Raw genomic sequence first — 17783 nt, forward strand, 5'->3', positions numbered from 1 at the left:
CCTCCGTGACAATTCACCTCTATTCTTCTGCTCGCTGTTGGCCCTTTCTGAAAGATCCTCCTCCATTTATTACTATCTTTCAAGAATCATTCAAATCTCATGCCCAACGAGTGTTTGAAACTGCTCTACTCACTGTCAACCTGACCTGAAATTGCATTCGGAGCAAGTTGAGACTGACTTTGTTGTTTCTATGTACCTGTTCCTTTCACCTGCTCAAACTATAAATTATTTCAGGGCAGGATCTCAGTCTCCAACTTCTGGATCCATGACAAGTGCCTGATACAAACATACATTTTCAAGGGCTGCTGGTGACTCCGGAATCTGGCTTGAAAAGACCAGATTTCCTCAAAGGGTTTCACATCTACCAAAAACAAACAAAGACTGCATCACATATTTGAAGAAGGATGCCAAGGACAGGCAATGCATCTTCAAGCAGGGCTTTAGCCAGAATAGATATGAGTTGATGAGTCCATGTCCTTCGTAGGAGATGTGTCTGTGTGTAAACAGCTGCTTGTGCCACGGGAAATCAGAGGCCCTTAAGAAAGGGAAAAATGGTGTGGTTGGCAGACGCTTCCTATATTGCCTTGTTTTCTATGAAAAATTAAAAACAAATGGTTGATTTAACACCTGAGAACTGGAAATTTTTCTTTTTATTTGAAACAAAAAAGAGAAAGATAGGCAACTTTTAGCCTCTGGTTCACTCCCCAAGTGTCCAGGATACTCAGAGCTGGGCCAGGCTGAAGCCAAGAGTCAGGAACTGTACCTGGTTCTCCCACACAAGTAGCAGGGACCAAAGGGCTTGAACCATCCCCTGCTGCCTCCCAGGGTATGGATCAGTAGGAAGCCGGACTCCGCAGCTGAGCCGGGGCTCGAACCCAGGCACCTGATATGTGAGGCAGGCATCCCAAGTGGTAGCTTAAACACTGTGTTGAACACCTGCCCCCAAATAACTTTGTCTCAGCATCACTCTATTTCCAAATGACTCACAGTAAGGACAACAGAATAATACACATTGCATACTTAACGATCATGTTTGTATTACAAAAGATACAACTCAACACTGTTTTGTTTGTTTTTTACCACGAGACAAAGTGCAGTGGAATAATCTCCATTTTGAAAAATGAGTCATCTGATTACATTTCAACATTTATCATCGTTTTTCAAGATTTCAATTACTATGTACAATTCCAAAAGAGACCCATTTTCAGGACCAGCGCCATAGCATAGGAGGTCAAGCCTCCACTTAAGGTGACAGCATCCCACACATCATGTCACTAACGACATGAAAAGCTTTTAAAAAAAATCGCACTGTGGGGGCCAGTGACAGTCTGTGGTGCTGACATCTCATATAGGCACTGGTTCTAGTCCCAGATGTTCCACTTCCAATTCAGCTCCCTGCCTGTGGCCCAGAAAAGTAGCAGAGAATGACCCTAGTGAATGGGCCCCTGCACCCAGGAGGGAGACCCAAAAGAGGCTCCTGGCTCCTGGTTTTGGACTGACCCAGCTCCGGCCATTGCTGCCATTTGGGGAGTGACAGGATTGACTTTCTAGTAAAAATAAATACATCTTAAAAAAAAACTCATCATAAAACAAATGTCATGTTCTAATCCTTGGTTGAGCTTGAAAAACAAAATCCAACTTCCTAACAAATATGGTCATAAGGGTTGTTATCCTATGAAACAGTGAAACATATACAATGGTGCAGAAAAGAAAGGCCTATTGGGTTAAGAGATAAAAATTCTTAAAGTCTTATTTCTGAAATAAGTCAAATTGGGCAGAGTGAAACCAGAATTTGTTAATATTATCTACTATAGCAGACTTATTTAAAGTCAAAGCAAAATAAAAAAGAAAGCCATACTGAATTCTTACTTGCAAATTATTCTGCTCTCATTGTTTACATTGTATTCAGTGGCCTTAGCACTAAGTCACAGAGTTTTATATCAAATCCAACAACATTAAACAGGATTGGTCATATTACATAACTGTTCAACTCAATCATGTCATCTTAACTAGGATTAGAACCTAAGGATGACTGACAACAGCCCAGTGATAGGAGGCTTTACTGAGGGCTTCTAGCGCTGAGCTGCAATCCAACACCAAGGGCTAAGCCTCGAGCTGGACAGGTAATCAAGAGAGGGCCACGCTGACCCTCAGCAGGCCTGTTACTCAGATTCTGCCTGTAAGTGACCTCCTTCTAAATCAACTTCTCAGTCGATGCTGGAAAAGCAATGGACACACGCAACTTGGCCAAAGACTCTCTGGTAACAGACCAAGCTGGAGTGAGGGCGTCATGTCCTCTAGCTTAAAGTTTTGGGGGGTTCTCAGCATGCTTTGTCTTTCAATTTTTAATGATTTTACATCTTAAAGGTGTGACCATCTGGGAAAAAAATATTTCTATCCATCCCTATCATTTCATTAAGAGTTTGTCACACCATAGCATAGTGGTTAAAGTCCTTGCCTTGAATGAGCTAGGATCCCATATGGATGCCGGTTCTAACCCCAGCAGCTCCACTTCCCATCCAGCTCCCTGCCTATTGCCTGGGAAAGCAGTTGAGGACGGCCCGAAGCTTTGGGACCCTGCATCCACTTGAGAGACCCAGAAGAGCTCCTGGCTCCTAGCTTCGGATCAGCTCAGCTCCGGCCATTGCAGCCACTTGGGCAGTGAATCATTGGATGCAAGATCTTCCTCTCTGTCTCTCCTCCTCTCTGTTTATCTACCTTTCCAATAAAAATAAATAAATCTTAAAAAAAATAGTTTGTCCCACCAAATTCATTACCACTAGCCTGGCAAGGGCACCAATGCACTTTATAACTGGGAGGGAAAGAATTCCTGATTCACAAGATCAAGGAAGTGAAGCAGATCCAGCCACTCAAGCCCATCTTCAAAATTTCAGCAAAATGACTTGTTTCAAGTTGGATCCCTAATTCATTTCAATTACACACCAACAGACTGACCAAAAGCTATATTAACTCTGCAACCAATCCTTTCAATGGTGTTACTCTGAAAATGTTGCCTCCCTTGGAACCGAGCAAGAACTTATGTCAACACTGTTGTCTAACTTCCTCTGGTTTGTTCTTTCCTGCCTGTTTATGCTTTCTCCATAAGCAGACTGATCCAGAGTTTCTCATGTATAATGCAGGTCATTTTAAAGCAGGTCAGATCAATGGCAATCCTACACAGTAGTTTCTCCCAGCCTCAGGAGAGTCTGGGAGACAAGTGTGCATCTTTTTTTTTTTTTTTTAATTGGAAAAGCAGATTTTACAGAGAGAAGCAGAGACAAAGAGAAAGATCTTCCATATACTGCTTCACTCCCCAGCGGCGACAACTGGCTCCAAGTGGCTGGAGCTGAGCTGATCCAAAGCCAGGAGTCTCTTCTGGTTCTCCCACACGGGTTGAGGGTCCCAAGGCTTTGAGCCACCCTCACTGCTTTCCCAGGCCACAAGTAGGGAGCTGCATGGGAAGTGGAGCAGCTGGGACAGGAACCGTGCTCATATGGGATCCTGGTGCACTCAAGGCGAGGACTTTGGCCACTACGCTACCGTGCAGGGCCCTATAGCGTCATTTTTAAAGTGGAATAGTGGCAGTGACCTATTGCTTTAAAAATTACTGTGACAACTGTAACTCCTTATCTAGGAATGTACTGTTGTGACAATATGGGAAAATCAGTTGGGGGTGGGAGTTGGGGGAGGGGAATCCCAGACTACAGAATTGTACCATAAAATTCAAAATTTTTTAAAAAATTAAAAAAAACTTCCTGTGCTGTGGTTAGTGTACAATGTGAGGCCCTGCACTCAAGGAGCTTACGCAGCAAGGAAACGCACCTAAGGAAGCCAGCTCAAGGAACACCCTGGAACACTGCTCCCACATGGGGTCTCTAACACGGCATCAATGACGGCATTGGGGCGCTGATGTAGTCAAACAGCAAGGAGCAGCCCCCTCCCCTAATCCCCTCTGATCACAGGAGGAAAAAAGACATGGACGCCTTTGTCCCCCTTCCTCCATACCTGACCCTAATCGGAGGCCCACATGAGCCATACATGCCTCTCCACTATGTAAACAATATTAAAAAGCAATAAAAGATAAAGAAGGAACTGCACCTATTACACCAGGCGCATCTTCCCCTATTTCCCTGGAGATGAACAAGTCAACTAACATTATTTCTGACGTTATACAAGTTTTCCTTCAGATAATGAATTCCTTTGATTACTGCAGTTGGTTTTGCTTTGGGCTCTACTGGGGGCACTCTAATTCAGATAACCCAGGTGCCGCCCAGTGCTGGACGTCAGACGCCTCAGAGGCCTGGCCACTTCCTCTGCAGAGCCTTCCCTCGGTCCCGGTGCGGTCACAGCCCTCACGACCGGCCCAGGGGTCACCCCGCGCCGTCAGGGCCCCAGAGGGCGACCCCGTGCTCCCACGGCACCCCAACAACTTCCGTCGCCCAGAGCTCTCAGCCGCAGCTCCTAAGGGCTCGAGCGGCTGCCTGAGGTGAGAAGGGTGACCGAAATCGGAGGCGCTCCCGGACGTGAGCACCCCAGGAGCACGCGGTCACCTGACGTGAAAACGAGCCGCCCCGCTCTCACGTCCCACTCGATCCGCACGCGAGAGCCGGGGCCGGGAGCCCCGCCCGCCAGCCGAGTCGCCGCCAGCCAATCCGGAGCCCTCTCCGGCAGCCCCGCCCACGCCCTAGCACGTATCCACCCGGCCGGCCCCGCCCCGGCGCAGGATCCTAGCCTCTGATTGGCTGGATCGGGCGGTGGGCGGGACGAGGAGACGCCTGCCGGACGTGCGGCGCTCCGCAGGACCAGAGGCCGGTTGGTGTGAGCGGTGTTGGTCCCTGTCGGTAAGTGAAGCGTGCGGGGACTTGTGGGCTCCGAGCGCCTGACTGCGGGGTGGGAAGACGTGGGGCAGCGCTCGTTCAGGTCGAGAGGACCTTGGGAGGGTGCGGGGAGGCGCGAGGCCGGCGGCGGGGGATGCCTGGGATGCAGGGAGCGAGGCGATCAGAGCGGCCCAGGCCCGACCTTGACACCCGGGGAGGATGGGGACTCGGGGGCCGGGACCGGGCTCGGGGCCGGCGAGGAGGGAAAGCAGAAGCCTGGGGACTCAGGGATTCCCGAGAGGGGGACCTCGTGGATGGGCCGGCCTGGGAGAGGCGAGGGAGACGGGGTGTTGCTGGGGCCGACTTGGGGGAACCCGGGGCCGGGTAGTGCCTGCAGCATGGCTGCTGGTCCACACGAGCGGGGCCGAGCGCTGCGCGAGGAGGGATAGAGGAGCGGGGCTGCGGCCATGGAGTCCCGACAAGGTCACAGGGTGAGGGCAGCAAGGAGAGAGGCTGCAGAGGGCCTGCCGGCCCTGGTCCTCTCACCCGACCCGGGGGAGGGCAGGCATCTGCGGCGGGGTGGACAACCCAGAACTGCGAGCGGCCAGATGATTCAGCACAGGCTGGCCTCTCCCCTGTGAATTCCCCGGGGTGGGAAGGTTTCCCTGGAGGGTCGTCTCCACTGCAGGCTCCGGCTCCGGACCCGGAGCTTTGGGTGGGGGAAGTGATGGCATACCGACCCCCGAGCTCCTGCGCCACGCACAGGTTTAGAGACCTGTACACCAGAATCACGGCCCTGCCCCAGACCTGTGAATTACAACCACCAGGCTGGGTGTCGACAGCCATTTTAAGCAGGGTGACAGGTGAGTGATGACCACAGTGATGGGCTGTGAAGGGCCTCCCGTCCATCACAGAACCCAGTGCTGGGCAGCCTGTCGCTCCCCTGCGCCTCTCCTAGGTGCCCAGGCATTTGGAAGAGTCCTCATCAGAATCTTGGCTAAACTTTCCGGATGAGTGCTGTTCTCCCAGGAGACTGACCTGGTTATTTGGGACACCTTTTTGCTTCTCTTTCTGACAGGGATGTGGGTCATTTGCTGTGGGCAGGTGAGAAAGAAATTGGGAAGTAATGGAAAAGCTTTTCAGATCGGTCCCTTTAAGAACAGTCCTGTTACTTTTTTTTAAGCATTCTTTTTAAAATTTGGTTTAAAAATCTATTTGTTTGAAAATCGTGTTTACAGAGAAAGAGAAACGGATGTAACATTTTGCATCCACTGGTTCACTCCCCAGATGGCTGCACTTACCGAGGGTGAGCCAGTTGAAGCGGGAGCCAGGAACTTCATCCTGGCCTCCCAAGTGGGTGCAGGGGCCCTAAGCACATGGGGCATGAGCCGTTCTCCATGCTTCCCCAGGCTACCAGGGAGCTGGGTGGGAAATGCCAGGACAGGAACCAACGCCAATGTGAGATGCTGGCAACGCAGCCAACGGCTTCACTCACGGTGTCACCAAGTCAGCCCCTCCCTTTAAACATGGCTTGGATAACCCTTACAGAGAATTGTGGGCTTCTACGGAGGAGTGGGTTTTATATTTTCATATTAAGTTTGCACTGGCATCAACAAATAATCACTTATTTCTTGGGTTTGCAAGAAACAAAGACCTGCTCAGACTGTTAGTGTTTCACTTTTCATAGGTGCAACATAAGAATCTTAAAAAAAAATAAGCACTTGCATACATAGTTTCTCACTTCTCTTAACGGGGCATAAAATTATTTTTTAGTAAATATGCTTAAATATCTGATAATAACTTTGTTTAGAAACATAACTTCTAAAACTTTTCAACAAACATTTTGTGGAATACTTACGGTGTAAAGGGCATCATGACAGGCAATGGAGACAGATACAGGCAAGGCAGGTATAGGTTCCGACTTCAGGAACTTCTAGCAAAAGAAAGAGACAAACTCAGCAGGCTATTAGAAGGGTTACTACAGAGCAAGTGCTGGGTGCTGCCATCCCAAAGCACCATGCTATCATAACTGCCCAGAGGACATGGGGAGGAGAACTATCCACAGAGCACAGGCCGTGGGGAAGGGGAGGCTGTTCTTGGCAGAGGCTTGTGGGGAGGTCAGGGAGAACTAGAATGAGGCTAGGGAGGAGGAGGAAGGAAGGTTTGTGATAAACACAGTTGTATCTCTGAGAAACTTTTTTTTTTAAGATTTTATTATTATTGGAAAGCCGGATATACAGAGAGGAGGAGAGACAGAGAGGAAGATCTTCCATTCGATGTTTCACTCCCCAAGTGAGCCGCAACGGGCCGATGCGCGCCGATCCGATGCCGGAAACCAGAACCTCCTCCGGGTCTCCCACGCGGGTACAGGGTCCCAAAGCTTTGGGCCGTCCTCGACTGCTTTCCCAGGCCACAAGCAGGGAGCTGGATGGGAAGTGGAGCTGCCGGGATTAGAACTGGCGCCCATATGGGATCCTGGTGCGTTCAAGGCGAGGACTTTAGCCGCTAGGCCACGCCGCCGGGCCCATCTCTGAGAAACTTGTGATCAGGTGTGGAGGCAGCGAAGGAATAAATGCAGTGTTTGATCCCTCCATCCAGTCCATTTATGCAGGTCCTCAAAGCCCATCTCAAGTCTTCCTCTGCAACTTTCCAGACCTTTGGCTAGAAAGCATCACTCCTCTAAATTCAGTCCTCGTTGTTTTGTTACACTGTCAGTGTAGGTTTTAAAAATGCCTAATTTTGAGTCACTGTTGATGTCATTGAGCTTATGAACCTTGTACATAATAAAAGCTCAGTAAGTTGGAGTTAGGAAAAAAATAGAGTGCAACAAGAAGATCTAGTCCTAATCTGAGCATTCCTGAATAGCCAAGGCTTTCTTGTCGGTGGTGGAACTGACTGCTCACTGAGGGTGGGGCTCCGAGGCGGGAAGTCACAGCATTAAGCCTGCTGCTCACTGAGGGTGGGGCTCCGAGGCGGGAAGTCACAGCATTAAGCCTGCCACTCTCCCACCTCTTGATTTGCATTTGGTTTGATTTGACAGCCTTATCTGTCACTGACTCATGGAATAGAAAGGCATCTAATAAGAGCTTCTCTCTCTCTCTCTAATTTTAATAACCTTAGTTGGTCGGGATACAAAGGGTGAAGGGCTACAGGAAAGTGGGTAATACCATTGTTTCCACACTAATGTCACCACTTTTTCCCCCTGTATCTGGGTTTAGGGGAGAAACAAAGGGAAAAGCCCCACCCAGCCTCCCACCCATCCCAGGTCCCCGATGTGAGGCATGTTCTGAGGGTCCTGCTCAAGCAGTTTTGATAGTTCAACAGTTCTGAATTGCTGCCAATCTTGCCATTCCAAGCTCAATGAAATCTCTTCAGAATCCACTGGCTGACATAGTCTCTCCATGGTTGGGGTTCTGAGATCAGCAGTTCAGTTGGAGGGATCCCCAAAGAAACTTCGTCTGGGGTGATCCTCAGACCTGATTCCTGTGTCTGCTTGCCAATACAGGGTCCAACACAGTCCGTAGCCCCAATCAGCTTATGCACATGCTGGTCATTGCAATTGCTGGGTCAGTTCTGTTTCCAGCCCTATCTTCCACATGAACCAATGGGTGTTGCAGTTCAGCCCGATCCTGCCCACTTCATACTCGGCCCTCATGCAAACCAGTGGGAGCTGCAGCCTACCCTGGTTCCCATGCTTGCCAGTATGTGCCACAGACTTGTTCAGTCTGTCCCACATCCCATTTAGCTCTCATGCATGTCAATGGAGAGCTTCTGTTTTTATTGGAGGGGGTAAAATGAGGATGAAAAGCCCAGAAGTGTTAGACTGTATAGGATGGGCAGTTGACTTTAACACTAATTACAGGTTTTCGTGCACTTAAATTTGACTCCCTTATTTTATCTGTGCATAAGGTTTACATTCAATTTGGAATAGTTTAGTGAATAAGAAACTATATATACACATTATTTTGACGGAGGTGAAACTGAATTTATTGTCCTTGTGATGAAATGCCTAGTAACTTCCTGAGAAAAGATGACTAAGGAGGAAGGGACCTTTGCTCTCTCTGATAAGGTCTGTTCTATTACATAACTACCTGGCCTGTGTATTGCCTTCTGAGTACCATTTAAAGAAATCCTATGAGGGCCCGGCGGCGTGGCCTAGCAGCTAAAGTCCTCACCTTGAAAGCCCCGGGATCCCATATGGGTGCCGGTTCTAATCCCGGCAGCTCCACTTCCCATCCAGCTCCCTGCTTGTGGCCTGGGAAAGCAGTTGAGGACGGCCCAATGCTTTGGGACACTGCACCTGCGTGGGAGACCTGGAGGGGGTTCCAGGTTCCCGGCTTTGGATCGGCGCGCATCGGCCCGTTGCGGCTCACTTTGGGAGTGAAACATCGGATGGAAGATCTTCCTCTCTGTCTCTCCTCCTCTCTCTCTGTGTATATCTGGCTGTAATAAAATGAATAAATCTTAAAAAAATAAAAAAAGAAATCCTATGAAAAGAAGGTAGATGGTTTGAAGACAGAATCTACAAACTGGAAGGCAGAGCTGCAGCTCAGAACAGCCCTTCCCAGGGCCGCAACATTAACGCTGATAACCCTCTTAATAATAAAAGAAGCCAAAAGGGAATCTTGCATTCAGTGGAATAATTGAACCTAAATTGTGCTTAAAAGGAATTTCAAGGAACATTCTTTAGTTGTTACCTACATTTAAAAATGCTTAGTAGGATTTCCAAAATGATATTGAAGATGCAGCAAGGCACATTTTTGTTAGAAAGTTGTCAGGTTGAAGTTGATTTAGGATGAAACAGCTAAGAAATTAATAGCTACTATCTTCACTGATAAACTTAAAGACTTTAGTGGTTTTGATGCCGTGACAGGATCCAGCATTGTGACCTTAACAGGTTAAGCTGCTGCCTGCAATGTGACATCCCATATTGGCATTTGAGTCCCTCTGCCCCACTTCATATCTAGCTCCCTGCTAATGTACCTGTGTATGAAACATCTCTCCTCTATAACTCTGCCTTTCGAGCACATAATTTTTTTTTTTAATTTTTTTCTCTCCTCTCTTGAATCAGAGGCTTTTTTTTTAAGGTGGATTTATTTTTATTGGAAAGTCAGATTTACAAAGAAAATGAGACAGAGAAAGATCTTCCGTCTGCTGATTCACTTCTTAAGTGGCCACAACAGTCACAGCTGAGCTGATCAGGAGTCTGGAGCCAGGAGCCCTAGATGTTTTTTTTTAATTGGGCCTGGTGCAGTAGCCTAGTAGCTAAAAGTCCTTGCCTTGCACACACCAGGATCCCATATGGGCGCCAATTCATATCCTGTCTGCTCCACTTCCCCTCCAGCTCCCTGCTTGTGTCTGGGAAAGCAGTCAAGGACGGCCCAAAGCCTTGGGACCCTGCACCCGCATGGGAGACCCGAAGAAGCTCCAGGCTCCTGGCTTCTAATTTGCTCAGCTCCAGCTGTTGCAGCTGTTTGGGGAGTAAATCATTGGATGGAAGATCTTCCTCTCTGTCTCTCCTCTTTGTATATCTGACTTCCCAATAAAAATAAATAAATATTAAAATTAATAAACAGTAATGTTAGCCAGCACAGTGGTGTATCAAGCTAATCCTCTGCCTGCAGGTGCCAGCGTCCTATATAGGCGCTGGTTTGTGCCCTGGCTACTCTACTTCCGACCCAGCTCCCAGCTTATTGCCAGGGAAAGAAGTGGAGGATGATTCAAGTTCTGGGGCTCTTGAACTCTCGTGGGATACCTGGAAAAAGCTCCTGACTCCTGGCTTCTAATCAGCTCAGCCCTGGCATCTTGGGTGATTTGTGGAGTGGAGCAGCATATGGAAGATCTGTCTCCTCTGCAAAATCTGCCTTTCAAATAAAAATAAATCCTTAAAGCAATAATAATGTGATATTAAAAGGGAATTAATTATATAGAAACAACAAAACTATAAGGGGAATATATACAATTCTAAATGTATATCACCCACGTAAATAGCTACAGATTAAAAATAGTCAATTTATGGAAATATTTTCCAAGTGCATGGATAAATATCTGATTTTCAAAGAAACTAGGATTATTTTAACTATAGGTGTTAATATTCTAGATGCTTCTACATAGAGAATCTTATAGAATTTCTCTTTCAGGAAGATTCTTCAAGCAATCAGTATGTCAACCAATACAGATGTTTCTCTTTCTTCCTATGATGAAGATCAGGGATCCAAGCTTATCCGAAAAGCTAAAGAGGCACCATTTGTCCCCATTGGTAAATGAGATTTTGTTAATCTAATAGTCGGCTCAGGTGTTAAGTGTGAAATAGTAGAGGCATGGCAAATTTATTCACCTAGCATGAATTTACTTTGAAATCTTTTTTACAAATCTTTTTTCTTATATTGTTAAAATGTACTGCAATTGGCATGGTACAAACCTTACTATGAAATTATTCTGTTTGTATTCTGTCCTATTTTTTCCACTGAACAGTGGATGCCAGGACTCTCCTAGCACTTGCCAGTAGTTATCAGGCTCAAGCAAACCATGGAGGTCCTGTTTGGGTTTATTACGGTGTGCAGTGTGCAGGTTAGCAGCAAAGGCTCACACAGCAGCATCCAGGAGACACCACGCACAGTTCCCAGGAAGTCACCGCATTTTCAGAACTCAGAATTTTCTTTGTGGCCTACTAAATGACTGGTTTTTGTTAAGGCTTTATAGAAACATAAAATAATGTGTGATCTCTGTTTAAAATTAAAATATTTAGGAAATTTTGTTTAGTCATATTCAGTCCTAAAGCTTTAGACGTACGTAATTCAGTGGTTTTCTGGAAGCGATATACTACATTTTGTTTTGATTATCTTAAGAGTTTGCCTTGCATTGCTAATAACTTTTACTTAGTTTATTTTAAGGTTTAACTGTTAAGGACTAATCATTATTATTCACCATCCAATATTGATGAATGTTCTCTCTTGTGTTTTTTCTGAGTTGCCCAAATCTTGGCCACTCTTTATTTAACTCCACTTTGTATCTCCTGCACAATGTTATGTATCCACGTTGTGCTTTTTTGTTTTGTTTTTTGTTAACCTACTGGAAGAATTTAATATTCATCTACATTTATTGTAGTGAGTGAGTTCTCTTGGCTCTTTTTCCTGCCATCCACTTTGTCTTTATTTATACTTTGTTTCTTTGCTCTTTTATTTTTCTCCTAATGATCTGGAAATTCTGCAGCTACCTGCTGTAGTGGTGATTATCTTTACATTATTATTCAGAGTATTTTTCTAAATCTAATTCCAGTATTAAAATGAATAAATTCATTCCCTGACTAAAGATAACTGTTAGTCACATGTTTTGTAGTGGTGTAGTGATCTTCACTCTAATTCCTCGTCTCCTAAAGGAACTAAACAAACTCACATTTCCAAAGATCATCCTGACTTTTTGGACCTGCTACAGTTTGTTACCAATTAATAGATTTTTGGTTCTGAAAAGAAATAATTGTAAAAATCTGTTTATATGTCATCTACTTAACAATCTAATAAAGCATCCTTATAAAATTAATAGAAAGGACGTCAGTTGGTGGTACAGTCACCTTGATCCTGACCTACCCGGGCCTTTGGCTTTCCAGGGATGGCGGGTTTTGCAGCAATTGTTGCCTATGGGCTCTACAGACTGAAAAGCAGGGGAAATACGAAAATGTCCCTTCACCTGATCCACATGCGTGTGGCCGCTCAAGGCTTCGTGGTAGGAGCCATGACTGTTGGTAAGTTCTTACAGGAAATTTCAGAAAAACAAAACAAGGTAAATATTTTTAGCTGACTGAAATGACTTGAAGATGTCACTTTCTTTCATTTTCATGTAAAAACTGAACTCAAGTAATTAAAGTAATGACACAGTTTTACTATCTATGATGTATTCTGAGGCTTTAAAGAAAGAAAAACAACAATCTTATCTCCATCGCTGAGTTTATAAGTTCATTGAAGAATCTAGATGTATAAATAGAATTGGTGGTAACATCCATTATTTATGAGTGATGTTTTGAACTGTGGGTATCACATACTTTCAGTGGCACTATAATATATTAATTTAACTGGTATCATATTGGAACAAGAGTGACTCCTTTTTAAGTTTCCAGCTAAATATTTATTTTTTAAACTATTAAGGCAAAGGGTTTTCTTCCCTTTGTACATATTCCATGTTAGCTACTTTATGAACTTTTAAAATTGTTCATGTTATCAAATGTTTAACTAGTATTCTTTCTCTTTAGGTATGGGCTATTCCATGTATCGGGAATTTTGGGCGAAACCTAAGCCTTAGAAGACGGGATGCAGGCTTGGGTCTGTTAGACATCTCATATTGAGGTTACATTTTCTGTTGAAAATAAATAATTTGAGTGGATGTGGACAATAATACATGGTGTTTTCAATACTGACCTCCTTTCTTGTAGTTGCAATTTGTCTAGTAACCAAAATTATTTGTGACCAGTTCACTCATGGGTCATTCAGAGGAGCCAAGTTAACACAATGTTACATTTTAGTTTCCCCCTTCTGAAACTCTTGTAGTCCTGAATAACAACAGGCCAACCTTGAAGCTACTCCCAGTTTGCTGCAGAATATCACATGCTTTGCATGTTAGGAGTATAATTACCCCAGTTAATTTCACTTTTTTCCTGCCTGCCTCATAGACTGGTTGACTATTTCAATTTTTTGGGCTAGTTATCTTTTTTAAAGAGTTCGTGGAATGGAACTTGTAAACCCCTTCCCTGAGAGAGTGTAACCCTTCCCTAACTGAGAGAGTGTGTATAACTGCAGAATTATATTTTTGCTGCTGTTATACTAGAATAGTTTCTAAATTCATTTTGAAATTGAAACTTGTGTTTTAACTGCCTAAAGCAAAGGTAAATTCACATTTTTAAATGTGTACAGTATTTTTTTTTTCTTCTGTGCAAGACTTATAAATGTTAAATTACCTATAATGGAAGTGACTAATAGTTTGTGAGCAAGTTGGTTGGTCAGACATTATACACAAACTTTGATATATACAGAATATGTAATTATACTTGTAAAATTCTCTTGTCTAACCTGAACTTAAATTCTATGGTGATAGTCTGATCTATATATTGCTATTAAAGTGAGTGAACACATTGAATGTCTTGTATTTATTTCAGTTTGGAAAGATAAGAGTAGCATAGAAATTAAATTCCTAGAAAATAAATAGAATGTTTTGTACCTTTGGTAGGAACTGAAGAGAGAATTACAGTTTAGACTTACTGAGCATTTAGCACATGCCACACGCTAGGCACTAATGTGCTGTGTGATTTCGTGTAAGCTTCCTAACCACAGAGGGAGGAACCATGCATCATTTCATTTAAACCTCACAACTCTCACAAGAGTTATGGTCCTCAGTGGGCGGGCTGTCCTGGGAATTTTAGGTTAGATGAGAATGTCCCTTAGCAGAGGGAACAGTTTTTGTTTGTTTGTTTTGAAAGGCAGATCCATAGAGAGGGGAGACAAAAAGAAAGATCTTGTGTCTGAGGTTCACTCCCCAAGTGGCCACGACAGCCGTAACTGAGCCCATCCAGTGCTAGGAGCTCCCTCCACATTTCCCACTCAGGTGCAGGGTCCCAAGGCTTTGTACCATCATCCACTGCTTTCCCAGGCCACAGGCAGGGTGCTAGATGGGAGGTAGAACAGCCGGGACACAAACCGGCACCCATATGGGAGCTAGTGAATCATCACGCCAGGCCCGTCTATTCTTTTAAACCATTTTATTTAGAAAATACAGGATAGTGAGCAGAGGCTTGAAATGCTGGCCTGTGTGAAATTAAGGCAACCATCTATGAAATTAGACCTTGGACTGAGTAAGTTCTGTGGTCCTCATTAAATGGTGGCTAACTGTAGCTCTATGTGAAAGTGTCTTAAGAATATATCACTGCCCTAGTGGCTAAGGTCCTCGCCTTGATCCCATATGGCCGCTGGTTCTAATCCCAGCAGCTCCACTTCCTCTCTATCTCTCCTCCTCTCAGTATATCTGACTTTCTAATAAAAATAAAAAAATAAAAAAGAATATATCACTGGGGCAGCATTCATGTAGGAGGTTGGCATCCCAGAGGAGCACCAGTTTGAGTCATAATTTTAATTTTGTTCTGCTTTGTGTTTTGATTATCTTTAATTTTATGTGATGTGTTTTGTTTTTCTTTTTTGTGGGTGATTCTTGTTTTGGTGGTTAGTCTACATAATACTCCTCTTTCTTCTCAGTCACTAATAATTCCATATGAACAGTATTTAAGTCTAGCATATTTCCTTTCTCCCCCACCCAAAGCTAGCCATGATTCTCTTAGCTGAACTTTACTCTTGTACAGCTAAGTCTGCTTAGCCCGTTTGGCTTACTGGTATAGCTTCAATGATGTGCCTTGGTTCCCAACTATTTCAGAGTGTGCAACCCTTCCCATTCTTCTGTTAGTTGTATTATTCTTACATTGTGAAACTATCCAGTGTTGATAATTTGTTCTGCCATGCTCACATTTCTTTCCCAGTTAGTTTAAAATCAACGGCTAGTCCTTCAAGAAGGACTTGGGGGAACTCCCCAAGCATTCGCAACAGTGGGAGCTGAGCCAATCTGAAGCCAGGAGCCCGGAGCATCCATCTGGTCTCCCACATGGGTGCAGGGTCGCAAGGCTTTGGGCCATCCTAGATTGCTTTCCCAGGCCACAAGCAGGGAGCTAAATGGGAAGGGGGACCACCAGGATGCGAACCCACGCCTAGCCCATATGGGATCCCAGCACGTCCAAGGCAAGCCATTGTAGCCATTAGGCTATCACGCCGGGCCCCAAGAATGGCTGTCTTACATTCCTGTTAAATACAGAAATGTGGCACAGGAGACAATGGGCCCTGGCCTCTCAAGAATTTATACTCTAGCAGGGAAGGCTGGTATTAAATTTAAGTGTTGAATTGATTAGATTTTTTTTTTTTAAGATTTACTTATTTTCATTGGAAATGCAGGTATACAAAGAGGAGGAAATATTCAAGGGTAAAAACACTACATCTCTACTGTGAAAATGTACATTTTTCCTGTTAGTCCCTAAATAGCATTAGTATAACTATTTATCATTTTTGTTAAGTATTAGAAGTACTATAGATTTAAAGCATATGGGAAGATGTGTACAGGTCAGACAATGTCGTTTTTATAAGGAACAGGAGGCTTGCTGGAGTCAGGAGGGTGGTCCTGGGATGCCCCTTGGACACAGAGGGCTGACTAGCAACTCCCCATTTTCTAGTCCATGAGCAACAGTGACACCTGGTGGTCAGAGCTGCAATTTGACTCCACACATATTGGAGTTGGTGTCAAAACTTTGCAGTGGCCCAACCACTAAATTAGAATATTAGTCATGTGAGCCAGGCCTCCCTCCTCACACATGAGTAACTGCTGCTCAGAGGGACTTGATTTAGTTTCTATTCCCATGTAAATCCACAGCCCATCACAGCTGCTAGGCTAAAGCAGAGGACATTCAAGCCATCATTCCTTCTTTGTCACTATTAAATCAATCGTAAGTCATGGCAGTTTTGCCTAACCAGTCTCCTTTAACCCAAACTTGTCCTTTCCATTTCCTGTGGCTGCCACCTTGCGCCAGTGAGTCTTTGTTTTGGGCCTTTATAAAGAAGCTGAGGTTGCCTCTACAAACAGCCCTTGCTGTGGCAGTGATACATGAAATGCTAGTCTACTCACAAGTCATTGGGGGTCTAGTTCAATAGTAGAGAAACATAATTACTGGATCATGTGACTTTCATCGAGGTGCTTTGAAAGACGGTGATAAAAGCCAAGGTTGGAATTCGGAAATCTGGAGACAAAATGAAAACCTACTGCCAGCCCAGCAGGCTGAAGGCTTGGTGGGCAGCCAGGGGAAAGCTGATCTTTCAGACCAGTCCCTGGGAACCGATGAATCTTGGCAGAACACTGAGTTTTCTAATAAAGTCAACATGAGTAAGATCACTATATACACATTTAGACAAAACAGCTCTGTGGGTAAAACAAGGTTGACTGCTGTAGCCAAATGGTGCTATGCTAAAAGCACAGTGTGCTGGAGGGGCTAGTGGTCGACAAAGCCCAAATCACAACTCCAGCAAAAAGGGCCTTGAACTTGTAGAAAATGAAGTTTTTATCCATGGGGGTGGGGAGAGCGGAGAGGCACTTCTTGATAAAGAAGTGAGAAAATTTACTAAGGCTTAATCTTGGGTCAGAAATATCTCGGGGCACTTGTTTTCTTGGCTCTGAATCCATGCTCCAGTACCTGTGTGATGACAGCTTCGTGGATGTCCGAGTCTGGGAAGAGACAGGCTGTGTACACGGGCCACAACCTCTGATTATAAACTAGTGGCTTGTGCTGAGTCACATAATACCATAACAGGGTATGTGTAACCCCCAAGTGACATGCATGGTATGACCAAGCTGAGCTCTAGAGAGGAGTTTTAAACTGCAACAAAACTTCCATTATTGGGCAAGCCAACTAAACCTGCAGTAATACAAACACTGCTGAAATAATCCAGCTAGCTCAACAGCGTTTCCGCTTTCAGAGCACATACTTGGTTGTCACACAATGAGGACACTGTTGCTACATGAAGAAAATTAAGGCTTCTGACTGACACATGTCAAAGCTAAAACTATTCTGATTTATGACTCTTGAGTTTTGCTTCTCAAAGTAAGTAGGATCATCATTGTTATATTTACCCATTTGTGAGAGGAGAAATCTATTTGGTGACCTTAAGATAAACATGAATAAAGAGCTTCCATTTTCAAAGCTGGAGCTGTGTGGAACTATGTGAAGAATCTGTCTTGAGTTTTCCCATTCTAGGTTCCAAGTATAAGTGGAATCACAATATTTATCCTCTTATGATTGGCTTGATTTAGCCTATTTTCAGGTTTCAACCATGTTGTGGCATGGATCAGAATTTTATCCTCCTTTTTAAAGGAGTATTTATTTGAAAGGTGTAG

At 44.6% G+C, this 17783-nt stretch overlaps 2 protein-coding genes across 5 annotated transcripts in view; one reads left to right on the top strand and one right to left on the bottom strand.

Moving 5' to 3' along the window:
- The window catches only part of ACKR2 (atypical chemokine receptor 2), a 53535-nt gene that overhangs the window by 32033 nt on the left and 3719 nt on the right, over positions 1 to 17783 (bottom strand). For 3 of the 4 annotated variants that reach the window (XM_058678467.1, XM_058678471.1, XM_058678466.1), the window contains exon 3: positions 6676 to 6750. In XM_058678467.1, coding sequence (XP_058534450.1) covers positions 6676 to 6692 — 17 coding nt within the window. In that variant the 5' untranslated portion in view covers positions 6693 to 6750. Of the gene's footprint in view, positions 1 to 4098; positions 4570 to 6675; positions 6751 to 17783 lie in introns of those variants that run through there. The other variant, XM_058678468.1, reaches the window with a different exon arrangement.
- HIGD1A (HIG1 hypoxia inducible domain family member 1A) lies at positions 4702 to 13205 on the top strand. The gene is made up of 4 exons (XM_058678474.1): positions 4702 to 4841; positions 10958 to 11076; positions 12424 to 12558; positions 13063 to 13205. Exons 2-4 carry the CDS (start codon positions 10980 to 10982, stop codon positions 13110 to 13112), a joined length of 282 nt encoding a protein of 93 aa, XP_058534457.1. The 5' UTR covers positions 4702 to 4841; positions 10958 to 10979; the 3' UTR covers positions 13113 to 13205.

This window comes from Ochotona princeps, chromosome 21 (genome assembly GCF_030435755.1).
Source record: "Ochotona princeps isolate mOchPri1 chromosome 21, mOchPri1.hap1, whole genome shotgun sequence".
Classification (NCBI taxonomy): domain Eukaryota; kingdom Metazoa; phylum Chordata; class Mammalia; order Lagomorpha; family Ochotonidae; genus Ochotona; species Ochotona princeps.

Bases quoted from the DNA above. Each gene is read 5' to 3' on its own strand.
- HIGD1A (XM_058678474.1), top strand. From the start codon at position 10,980: ATGTCAACCAATACAGATGTTTCTCTTTCTTCCTATGATGAAGATCAG. The intron at 11,077-12,423 runs GTAAATGAGATT...TTGGCTTTCCAG, and splicing joins GGCACCATTTGTCCCCATTG to GGATGGCGGGTTTTGCAGCA. The intron at 12,559-13,062 runs GTAAGTTCTTAC...CTTTCTCTTTAG, and splicing joins GGTAGGAGCCATGACTGTTG to GTATGGGCTATTCCATGTAT.